This window comes from Centroberyx affinis, unplaced genomic scaffold (genome assembly GCF_046629955.1).
Source record: "Centroberyx affinis isolate AG114_WGS23_722 - 3 ecotype Tasmania unplaced genomic scaffold, CSIRO-AGI_Caff_v1 ptg003815l_1, whole genome shotgun sequence".
Taxonomy (NCBI): domain Eukaryota; kingdom Metazoa; phylum Chordata; class Actinopteri; order Beryciformes; family Berycidae; genus Centroberyx; species Centroberyx affinis.
The window spans coordinates 65,001-78,154 of NW_027281677.1; the positions used below are offsets into that span (position 1 = coordinate 65,001).

The 13,154-nt window shown below is 40.0% G+C and overlaps 1 protein-coding gene across 1 annotated transcript in view; it reads left to right on the forward strand.

The window, feature by feature from the left end:
* The window catches only part of ulk4 (unc-51 like kinase 4), a 92,500-nt gene that overhangs the window by 31,840 nt on the left and 47,506 nt on the right, over positions 1-13,154 (forward strand). Inside the window, exons 20-23 of the mRNA XM_071541182.1 lie at positions 2,067-2,228; positions 2,860-3,045; positions 5,594-5,721; positions 12,027-12,160. Coding sequence (XP_071397283.1) covers positions 2,067-2,228; positions 2,860-3,045; positions 5,594-5,721; positions 12,027-12,160 — 610 coding nt within the window. The remainder of the gene's footprint in view (positions 1-2,066; positions 2,229-2,859; positions 3,046-5,593; positions 5,722-12,026; positions 12,161-13,154) is intronic.

Here is a 13,154-nt window from a genome sequence, read left to right on the forward strand (position 1 = left end):
ACAAAGCCAAGCCATTGATGCATTGTTAAATGTCAAAAGTAGACAGGTGTCCATGAGAAAATCAAGATTTTTGTCACTGCTTGAAAAGTTTACTTTTTTTTAACCTATAAGGTTTCTGCAGGACAGTGCCAATATGTTGTCCAGTGACTACATAGTCCGTATGTGTATTCTGATGTACTTTTGGCAAACATTAAACATTAACATGTAAGTGAAAATTTGGAATGAATAATAAGCAAGCTGGCTTTACTACCCAAACTCACAATTACCTCTCAAGAATCAATGAGTTTTCCTACACTGGAAGATGAAGAGTGACTCTGCTGTTCTGACTGGAGCGGGAAGGTCATTGCACCATTAGGGAGCCCAGAGGGAGCAGAGTTGCGTCCGAGTGGAGCGCTGACCAGGTTGCCGCAGGCAAAAAAAGAGACCCAAGCGTCCGGTAGTGGCAGAAGGCAGAGCCTGGGCCGGCATGCGGGGCTGGACCATGGCCTGGAGGTACGGGGGTGCGTCTCCCTGAGCAGCCTCCCATTTCCCTAACCTGCCCTAAGGACTTATTCATAAAACTCTCTGGTAGTGGTAGCGTGACTTAGGAGCTGCATCCACAATGGTTTTCTAATTCATAAAAGTGGATTACCTGGTCCTTTGTACCATTTCTGTTTTTGTTTGTTTTTTTAATCTGTTTTTTTGCTGCCACCACCCCTTTGGTTATTTGCAAATTTGGAAAACAAATCATGAAAGCAGACTGCAATGTAAAAAATAAAACCTGTTATACCCACACATTTGTCAGATGAGAATATTACTGCCATTTCTGAAATACATGCTCAACATGAAGTAAGCAAGGAGGGAGGAAAGGAGGGAGATAGATAGATAGATTGATAGATTGATTGATTGATTGATTGATTGATTGATTGATTGATTGATTGATTGATTGATTGATAGATTTATAGGTCGATAGATTTTTGCTTTCTTTGACACTGTCATGTGTTGAATGTGGTCCACTGCACTTGCACATACAGACGTGAACAAGCAGTACAGTATAAATACACTTAAGTAGCATAATAATTTCATTGTCTGTCACCACTGTTCAGAATAGCATAACGGCAGCCATCGGCACGGTAAATTTATGAAACAGCTGTAATTACGAACGTGTACATTTTGTTGAACAGAATGCAGTTAACTTTGTGCTTCATGAATAGGCTCTATTGTGTCTGCTATCTAGGGAGAGTAGTGTCTCAGTGATGCAAGGCGGTGAAACCACAATACTAACCTGACAGAGTCAATCACTTCTGTTCTACTTCCTGTCTCTCTCCACAATGACTTTCCTGGAAAAAAAACTCATTTCCTCAGCCACAGAGATTTCATTAGCCTGGCCCCATTCTCTGAACACAAACAACTATTCTCTGCATCAAATACGCACACGCGCGCATGTGCACGTACACACACACAGGCAAAGGTGTGTAGGCACATACAGTATACACACACGCTGTACACATGCAGACCTACACACACACACACACAGTGCAAACCTTTCTCTGTTTCTTGTATTGAAGTGATGTTGAGCTAATCTAATTGTCAGTTTGTGATTGTGTTAGCTCTTTGTTCATCTCTGCCTCTTGCTGTATGGAGACATTTTACAATAATCGAGTTTGAGTTTGGAATGTCAAATGAAAAAGAGAATGACTTGAACACAGTGGCTGTATTGCATTTTATACAGAAAAAAAAAAAAACATTTTGGGCAACAGCACTAGGATGTACTCTGTCATTAGGACGTGCACACACACACACACACACACACACACACACACACACACACACACAGGTTTAAATACAAACCTATATATACTGTAACATGTATATAAACAGGAAGACACACACTACTGGGCTAATCTAATGCTCAGTATTTGTATTGGTTCTTTGGCCGCTTTCAGCATGTTTCTCAGCACATACTGTAGTAATACAGAAATGTTGGCTTTTCACTGTATATTTGAATTCATACCTCTGCATCTGTGTGTTCATATTTTTTTTTGTCTGTCTGTGTGCATGTGTGCACATGTCTGTCTGTCTTGTAGGATGATCCCGTAGTTCAGCACATGGCTGCTAAAGCCATAGAGAACATCTCCACCACTGTCTGTGGCCCCTCCCACAGCCTGGTCACCACAGAGATAGGCCCCGCCCTCTGGTACCTGTTCACTCACTCCACTGTGGAGGCTGTCAGAGTCACTGCCATCTCTGTAAGGTTACATGCATTAACACACACACACACACAAAACAATCTCTGTAACTATACACGCATGCACACACTACCATCTCTATAAGGTCATACAAACAAATCATAAATACCACTTAGAAACTCTATTTCTGTTACTTCTGAATAATCATGAGCATAAAGCAAAGTCTGCAGGAAACCTAACTTTGGTTTCAGGCAAGTTTAAACAAGTTCAAATGCTCGAACACTTCTATGTTTTTAGTGTAGCACAGATCCACACAGAGAGGTGGGGCTAAGTGGGAAAACATGCTTGCAGGGTACACACCCGTCCCCCATTCAGAGATTCCTATGCACACCTTGTATTTCTAGATTGTCAGTGAAAAAAAAATTTGAACATCTTTTTTGCCTGTTATGATGTCTATGCCTATGCTATGCTATACCCAAAAGGTACCCAGATGGACTGCATGTATCTACAGTATATACTACTGCAGTCTTTACATGAGATATAGAAGGGATTAATTGGGAATCCACATGCTGCGTTTGAATTCTTGACTCCCCCAGCGCCAGATTATGATCTATGATCCCTTACTGAGTTCACCTTAAATCCCCTTTCTCTCTCTCTCTTGTTTTTTTCACACATATATTCTGTCTATCAGTCTCTGTCCAGACTAACCCGGGCTGTCCCAGCAGTGTTCTTGGCAGTGATTGATAGCTGTGGCCCGGCGGCCATCTTGGAGGGCGTGGGTGGAGCAGGGGTCAGAGTACAGCAGCACCTGCTCACTGTCATGGCCACCGCGCTACTCGGCGCACGCGCTCACACACACCGCATTGCACAGAACAGGGTTTGTGGACACACACACACACACACACACACATACATACACACACAATATAATAATGTAATACTGTATTGGTCCCCATAGGAAAATCCTTGTTTTTCCTTGCCTCCCTCCCCTCTCTATGCCACCCACTGCCTTATTTTGCTCACATTTTTTTTTTTTTTTTTTGTTTTCGGGGGGTGGGGGAGAAGGCACTAACATCAGTAGTGGGGGCTGGGGGGTTCAGAGAGGTTTAGGTGGTGACATCAGTAATGGAGTGGTTTTGACTCAAGGACAGAGAGTTGAAGGTGCTCCAAGATATCACAACAACCTTAAGGAACTCTTACTGCTCTCTCTCTCTCTCTCTCTCTCTCTCTCTCTCTCTCTCTCTCTCTCTCTCTCCCTCGCTCTCCCCTTTTCCCCTACAGTTCATGAACTAATGCTGAACTGTGGATGGACTAATTTGTCAGGAATGACTCATTTAATGTTTAATAAGACAACCCATCTAGTGTGTATGTGAAGTGCTAATCTTGGTAAGGCAGAGAGGCTGAAATTGATTTGAAGGTTTTTAACTTGGAGTCTAGCATTGGTAATTGACTCTGAACTGAATTTATTTGCATTGAGCATTTCCAATTTAACACCAGAATACAAACTTAGTACTTCAACTCTGCTCTAATTATACACTGATATGCATTCACCCCCCTCCCTCCCCCTCTCTCTCTCCCCTGGCACAAAGACAGACAGTCCAAGAGTTTGTTTACCCAGAACTGTGTGTGTGTGTGTGTGTGCGTGCGTATGTGTGTGCGTGTGTGTGTGTGTGTGTGTGTGTGTGCACGTGCGCGCGTGTGTTTTTGCACAGCCGCTAATTTGTGGAGTGTGTCAGTATCTGGGCTAATTGGCTGAATGAACGCATTGCAGCCGTCTACTGGAGCAAAGCATTATGGGTAGTGGGGAGGGACTTATCAGCTAGGCACACACTACCAGGCTTTGAAATTAATTAACTTGGTGTGTCGGTGCATACACACGCATGCATGCACTTACGCGCGCATGCACACACACCCATACACTCACACGCTCAGAGCCAGTAGTGTATGGTGTTAGTGATAATAATAATGGTAATGAATGTTGGCCAGTCAACAATTTTCAAACCAGTTACTGCCGTTGACTTTATGCTGAGTGAGTGGATGTCTAAAGTAGCTGTAGGCATAATGGTGTGTGTGTGTGTGTGTGCGTGCGTTTTGCGTGGTGAGGATGGGGGGGGGGGGTCTGGACTGATTAAGTTTTCGTCTGGTATTTGACTTAATTTCAGAAAATTTAAATATGCTTTTCCTGAGCACCTAAAGGAAAATGGGAAATTTAATATTCTGTCATATTTCTGTGCACAAGTTATTTGAATAAGTAGTAATAATATATTTCCCTTTCCAAGGGTTTCTGATGTTTGTCCCTAAACAATGTTGTATCTCAGAGAGTCTTGAATCCCTATTGCTGTGCAAAACCCACCCAGTTGGGATGTTACCACTTAAAGAGATAGTTTGGTTTGGGGGGGATACTGGGGGGGATACTTTTCCTACTTACACAGAATCAGACAAACTTGTGAATGCCATTGGTATGTCTCTGCCTGCAGTTTGAAGGATTGGAACGGTTAGTTTAGCTAAATTGCTGGAAGTCTAGGGGATCAAGTAGCAGCTCCTCTCAAAAGTAGGAAAATACACCTGCTCAGTATATTCTGGCTCAAATAAATATGGCTTCCTCAAAGTCCAACATGATTAGCCTGTGGTAGCTTTCGATTGCAAAGACCGATGGCTATGTGGCTAGCTAAATAGCTTCTGAAAGTTTTGAGTCTACTGAACTGTGCTCTTGCAAGAAGAGAGCGGAGGCAAAACTTAATGGTACTTTCAAGACAACTGGGAACTGGGAAACCTCCCACTTGGAATTTCTTACTTCCCACCTCAGAGCTTTCAAGTGGTTGAGGTGGGAACCATCAAAGTATTGAGTATAGAGTTGGAGGGCCGTTCAAATGGATTTTTCCTATTTGGAAGTAGGAAGTCTCCCAGTTGTCTTGAATGTACCATAAAATAAGTTGGCTGGGAATAAGAAAGTTGATAGGGAAATGATATAATCTAATTTCTTTATTATCAGTTGAATTAACGACTTTATAAATACATCAGTTACAATGTATAGCTTTGTTAGTCTAGCCATCCTTCTTTGGACAAGTTAAAAGGTCTATTCCCTACTTTTGAGAGGAGCTGCTACTTGATCCCCTAGACTTCCAGCAACTGAGCTAAGCTAACCGTTCCCATTCCTTCAAACTGCATGCAGAGGCATAAAAAAGACATCGACAAGTTCACCTGACTCCAGGTAAGTAGGAAAAATAGGAACTATCCCTTTAAACATTTGTTAGTTATCCTTGAGCAGGTGTTGCTATTTTGTGTGAAAATATAACCACTTACAATTGAGATGCATCTGAATTGCAAAGCAGAACCAAAAGAAACTCGCTCAACCAGTCTCTGGAAGACTATCCATTCATTTTTCTATGTGTGTGTTTGTGTGTGTGTGTGTGTGTGTGTTCCAGGATTTGGTGTTGAAGATCCTGCGTTGTCTAGAGAGTCCATCTACAGTAACCAGAGCCAAAGCGTTACTACTGCTACTGCTATTGATACAGGACAACACACACACACTGCTATACTGTTGTCAACACAGGTACTGTATATACACACATACACGCACATACACACATGCAAACAAGGCTCAGTAATAACTAAGTAGCACCATAAATGACAGGCAATGAGTTTAATTATTACACTAATTACACTAAACAACTGTTTAATATTGGATTGTTATAATTGACATTTGGCTGTGTAACTTCACTGTTAATGTTAATGCTGAGCTCTCAGCCCAGTAGCTCTTCACCAGAGCATATACAATCATTTTTATAAATAAATACAGGCCCCGACATTACTCCTATTCATGTTCACTGTGGCAAATATTCTGTAGCACTCTGAATAATCCCTTCTAACTAATTACCAAGGGTTTGCCACTTGCTGGCATAACACATTGGAGTGAATTCTGTTTCTTAGTGGGTTTTATTTTGCTAAATAAAACTTATTTTACTGTAATAAATAATGCATATGCATGAGTTTATATTTTGCTCCCAGCTAGATTTCATATTTAAAACACATCACTTCTAATTTGACTAACTCTGAGCAGCACCTAGCAACCTAGCACACCTCATGCTTTGTAGCTCATCACTATGAAAATCTACTGATGTGTGACCAAGTCTGATAGGCTGGCTAGCTATCCATCCCACATTAAAAAAATGAAAAAAGTTAATGTAATTACTTGGCATGTATGGGTCTTCATCTGAAAGACTAACATTTTACAAGAGAATCTTAACATCATGATAATTATACTGTTGCACTCTACAACCTCGCCTAACCAACTGCTCTGAGACCAACTAAGTTCCTTCATAAAGTTGTGAGGCTTTGGTTCAGACACTGAGGTTTTGATGTAACTTTGGGCTCTTCAGTAGAGAGCAACACTCTCTGTGACCTAAGTGCTAACTAGCACAGCAGCAGCTCTGGAAAGGATAATAAACCAGATCTGATAGAATAGAGGGAGATCAATGGATGGTCTGCCCTGGGTATTCTAGAGGAACTGCACGCTGTAGGTTTCAACTGTAACTTAGCTCTGTTCATTAGACAGTTACACTCTTTGCGAACCCAGCACCTTCTCCTAACACAGGAATAACATGTGGATCCTGCTTTAAAGTGCTTCGAGGTCCGTTTAACTTTGATCATTACCACATATCACTCAGCACCCCTCTACTAACTACTGCCCTGAGAATTGGACCAGTGAAGCTTCCTCATAAATACACAGTGTGGTGGAGTAACTCCAGTTAGTTTTGACAGTCCACTGGCTAATTAGTTGCTCTGGAAGAGAGTTGTTCATGTTCACTAGTAGTAACGTATGTGAATTATGTTTTAGGGTGGAATTCCCCTTTAATTATTTAGCCATAGCTCTCTGAGTCTGCTCTCATACCCAGCTATACAGTAGCTTAGCCAAACTAAATTCCCTCATCAGTATACAGTGTGATGGAGCAACTCCAGGTTTCTGCTGCAGGTTTTGCTGGAACTCAATGTTGTTCGTTAGACAGACATTATACTCTCAGCTGTGACTCTAGCAGCAGCTACCACAGCAACTGCTCTGGATAGGAAATTAGTGTATATTATAGAACATGTAGTTTCAGCCAAGCAATGCAGTTGGTCAAAGACTCATTCCAACTGGCTAGCTGTGTTATTGATTGCTGTGCCAACACTTGTAGTAACCAGGGAGGTAGTTAATGATCATTCTTGTTTTCTCTAATTTTTTAATCCTATATTTGTCCACTCCTACTTTTCAGACAGTACACGGCCATTGGTAACTGTTGTTTAAAAGCCCTAATACCCTTGAAAACATTCTTTACTGTGATTTTGGGGACTTGGATGCTGATGATGGTATGAGGCCCAAACAAGACTATTGCATCACTGTTGCATCCATATAGTAAAGACATTTTCTCATTTACTATAACTGCAGTATAATTAGACATGATATGTGATGATGCCAATGCTGCTACGCTGGAACAATTCTTGTGCTTTGAATGTGTACGTTGCATTGTGTTTATGTTTATTCCACTGCCATACAGTACATAATATGAGGTCCTGTTACATTTTGTCCTGCACCTGTCTTGTACTATGTCAATTAACCAGGTCAGATTCCTTGTGCACCCATTACACTTGCCAAATAACCAGAGTATTCTGTAGGAACCGTGTTGTAACTGTTGTACATTTTTGCAGTAAACTAGTTGTATGCTCCTGCTATGATAATTATTCCATTACCCCAAAATACTGTATACCTTCCCCTAGCATAGGAATAACCTGTGGGAATCCTGTTTTTGGGTGGAATTCCCCATTAACCTTGACAATGCAGTTTAGCATTCTGAACAACATCTGTTTGTGGACTCCAGTAGGAGACTGGAGAGAGGAATATACTGTCACTGTTTGCGCAGCAAGTTTTTGCAGCATCTTAGTGTTGTTCATTAGGCAGTTGTACTCTGTGTGACCTTAGCGTTAACTAGCCTAGCAGTTGTGGAAATGATAATGTGATATACTGTAAATAGACAAATGTATGCTATACCCAGGGTATTCAATATGTGTTGTAACTTTACAGTAAGTTTTTACTGTAACTTGGGGGGTTCATTAGCTACTTGTACTGTGTTTCACCCCGGCATGAACTCTCACAGCAGCTGCGGATATGCATATATGATCAGATGCATATTCAAATCCATATATGAATGCCCCGCTCCCCTGCTAATTTATGACCAGTTGGTATTTCAAATTGAGCAAGCTGCCCTAGTTTATTGACACATGGCTCTTTATAACTGTTAGTCCACCTCTCCCTCTCTCTCTCCCCCTTTTATCTCTCTTCTCTTTCCTCTCTATCTCTCTCTCCCTGTTCTCCCTGTTGTCCTGCCCTCTCTTTGTCTCTGTCTCTCTACCTTTCTGTCTCCTCCTCTTTCTGACTCATTTTTATATTAACAATTTTATTTTTCATTGACATGTCTTTCTCTTGCCTCCTCCTCTCTTTTTTCTCTAAATCTCTTCTCCTCAGTTATCTCTCTGACCTTTTACACATGCGTAATGCATAACATTGACAGATATAATTTTTCCATTAAAGGATAGGATTAGGGTTAGTTAGACTCAGGCCTGTTCACACAACCAATGATTTCCGTTTTCCGTTTTGTTTTGTTTTTTTGTTCACTGAATATGTAGAAGTTTTTCAGAAAGTTTAGAAGGTTTCCATCTGACAGAATACATGGCTTCTTATTACCTTTGTTTACATAAATAACCACACTCTTCAACTGTCCTGGCTGCTGCTGACAAATTTCCTCTTCTGCCCAGATGCTGAGGAGCTCTCTTACTGCAGCATCAGTCCCATTCGATATTTTGCCACCTAATACAACATATTAAATGACTGAATGGGTTTACACAAACAAGTTTAAAGGAAATGGCGACAGCAGTGCGATCACTTCACCACCTCTCGGATTTTCTTAAACTAGTGCATCATGTGTGCTGGATCTTTTAATGTAATGGCTTTGCATTCACAGATTTGGATATGGAAAATTGATGATTTCCTGGAATTTTGACTGTAACTGTCATCCCCATATGACCCCTAAACAGAAAAAGGTGTATTTGTTTCTCACTCTCTCTTCAACTTCTTGCTCTTGCTCTCTCTCTCTCTCTCTCTCTCTCTCTCTCTCTCTCACTCTGCTCACTGTGTTAGAGCTGTCAGCGTTGACCTGGCAGTCTCTCTCCCTGTGAGCACTCTGCCTGACGCAATCACACAAACACACGTCTTTCCTTCAGTCCGTCTCTCACCCAAGCACGTTGTGTTTAATTAGCTCCTCAGTGGCGTGTGAACATATATATATATATATATACACACACACGTGTGTGTCTGTGTGAGATAAACTTGCGTAGTCCTCGCTGAGGAAGTGTCAAGATTGCCAGTGGGAGTGGGGAGTGAAGACTTTCAACAGACACACACACACATACACACACACACACACACACACATCGCAAGCCACTTGTAGGTCAGTCGTGTGTGAGTACTTTGTCAATCTCCCATAGAATAAAGGTAATCCATCAGTATGAATGAGAAGCCGGCAGTCATGTTTTGCAAAGTTGCATCAGATAGCGAATAGCAGGCTATAAACCTTTCTATTTAAAAGAAGTTCCGTTCATATTAATGCGCGCATTAATATCAAACAACATTGCGAGAGCCGAGACAGAAATAGGCATCTTACTTCTGTTTTCTGCTTGCAAATGACACTTCTGCCAACTATAATCTGTAAAATTAAATGGAAATTAAAGCTAGATTTTACACAATTATGGCTTCAAATTTCTGCCCTCTTCTTTACTAGGAGTACCTTGTAATATTTAGACAGCGTTTGTCTCAAAATATTTACTTTGAAAAACAACTAAGATGAGGGAAAAATAGCAAATATCTTAGAACATGATAAAAGCAACAATCAAACCGTCTACAACAATGTAATGAGCAAAATGCTGGAATTTTCCTTGATAATAACAATAATGATATGATAATAATTTTGAGTTTGGTACTATAGAAAAACAATCTCCCCGTTTCAGAACAAGCTGTGTCATGTGATTGACCCCATATCACAGATTCTACATCTAATAATAATAATAATAATAATAATGATACATTTTATTTATACAGCACTTACATAAAAGAAATGTACAAAGTGCTGTATAAAATGGCATAAAAACAAGGAATAGTAAAATATATTCAGAGGACAAGTGGTTAAAAAATCAGCATACTTCTTGTTCTATTTCGTTCTTCTACAGCTGTCAGGCTTGAAATATAATTTCTCAACCTATGCGTGCACGGGACGATATTATCCAGTCTTAAACACTGCCTCTGGTGGACATCCACAATTCATAGAAACATATTTACATTCGTAACTCTGGCATTGACATTGACATGCCATTCAACAGTGAATTGACAACTGATTGATATTTACATACCAAGAATGAAATATTACTTAATTCATATTTTTGTCATATCTTGACCAATCTACACATTTCAGAAACTAAGTTAGGGTTTGTTAGAGAAATTTAAAATGGTGGCCAAAATTTAAACCTCTTTAATTTGTCTGTCTTTCATGACATTTTCTTCAAACATAAATTGACAGTCAACCTTTAATACAAAATTCTGAAATCGATTTATTCATATTTTCAACCTATGTTAGCTTTTCAGAAACTTGGCCTGTCCCATGACTTTACATACTAATTTGGTGTAATTGGTTTATATGTCTTTTGAGGAATAAAAAATAAATAATTGCATGTGAACCTTATAGGTCGCATTCTAAAATGTGTTCACCGTGAGAAGATACAGCTATATACCGTTATAAGTTGCTGGTCTCTCAGTCACACAGGATGGCCAGGCTGGAGGTTTAAATTTGCAAACTCATTATACCTCATACTAATGGCCAAGATGTGGTGTTTTTGTGGCTGGGTTATGCATGCCCTAATAATAATCATACTCCCAGCAATTACATTACAGTACCGCTGCTTTGCAGTGAACCCCTATTAATAATCGGAAATCCAGCAATTACAGTGAGAGCTCCCCTGATATTCACTGGACCCCTAATATAGTAACAATGGATGTGCTGGATTTCATATCCCTGTTTAAACCCTGGCTACTAATCTTTCATGCAGCAATATGAGGAAAATAATTTAAATCATAGCCCTTCCCCCCTCCCCCCTCCAGCACCACCACCACCCTGATGCTTGGAATCAATTAACTAATATGACCCCTCTCAATCTCCCGCATTTGTTTTTGTGTGTGTATTTGAGTGCTTTTGCGTGTGTGTGTGTGTGTGTGTGTGTGTGTGTGTGTGTGTGTGTGTGTGTGTGTGTGTGTGTGTGTGTGTGTGTAAGCGTGGGTGTGTTTGTGTCAGTAATGAGTATCAGTTAGCAGTGGTAACCTTTCCGCTCTGCTCTGAATTTGTGAATAGAATATTATTGATTACTGTTCAATACACACACTCTGGGAGGAATAAAAACGTCTCTCTCTTTCTTGGCCCATCTTCCTGCTTCTTTCTTTTTTCTTCTTTCTTCTTCTTTTTCTCCTCTCTACCTTCTCTAGATTATCCACTCAAACCGTATTTTTATATTTCTACATGCCATCAACATTTACAATTTAGCCATGTTGTTGATGCTTTTATGTTGAGCAACGAATGGAACAATAAGATAAGCTGAAATTGATATTTCACCAAAAAGCAGCCAATATATGGAGAGTGAGGGCCAAGAGTGCCCAGACTGTAGAATAAGTGAAAAAATTATTGCATACTGGAATATTGATGTATCAATAACGCTACATATACAGCCAAAACATTTTCTTTTTGCAATCATGTTGTGTATGTGTATGTGTCTCTGTCTGTCTAGACTGGTGATGTACCTGGAGAGAGACCTGCGCAAAGCCACGCCCCTCAGAGAGAACCCCAGCCAATCAGGATACCTGTCTCAGTGTCTGGATTTACTGATTGTTTACCTGACCAGCACTGCACCACTGATACTGGGTACAGACACACACACACACACACACACACACACACACAAACAAAATACCCATCCTGCTCTAGAGTGATTTTAGTATAATATATGTCTTTGCTTGCGTGTGTTAATGTGTATGTGTTTGTTTGCAAATCAACTCAACAACTTCACCCTCTCTCCCTCCACCCACCCATCCACCCACCCATCCCTCTTTCCATACAGTTGAAATTTTGGATTCTGTTTTATGTGTTGTGACGAGGGCTGGGTATCGTTTGAAGATTTTCCATACTGGAATGAATTTGATACCAGCACTTAAACAATGCTTTTATTGATAACTATGTTGAGTAAAACCTTAATATGTAATGCAATAGGCTAGATTTGGACTATAATGTGATTTTTTCTATTAGTTTCCACAGCTGAAAGAAATAACATTTGAACTCTTGAGTGTGAAAATTTTCTGTGTTTTTTTCTTCTTCTTCACTTTAAATGCAGTTTTACAATATAAAAGGATAATACACTTTGGTTTAATCAAAACTATCAGATTCAATTCGATTATTTAATTGCTTAAATGTTAAATATTATAACTGTGTCACCAATACTTCACATTTAGAACAATTTCAAGAATATCAAGAGCTAGTAAATTTTGTATGCATCTGTAAAATGCAGTTTAACATTATTTAAAAACGCTTTTTTTTTTTGCATTTTTCCTTTTTCTTTCTTGCCTCGAGTTAAGATTGTGCACTATTAAGTGATTCATTAGATTGGAGATGTTGCCAGACTTGGCAGGCATTTTCTTGTCACTGTCAATTTTAGTAAAATGTAGCCAGACCCATTTAGTAAAACAACAGGTACAGAGATTGGATGAATGACAATGTAAGATTAACCATTTACAGTAAGTACAGAACTTTGGCACCAAATGTTTTAACATATTTCGGTAGTTGGTAGTACCGATGTGATACGGCCGGTGCTACCAAGCCCTAGTTATGACCTTCAGGTAAAATAGAGGATTTTTTGAGACTG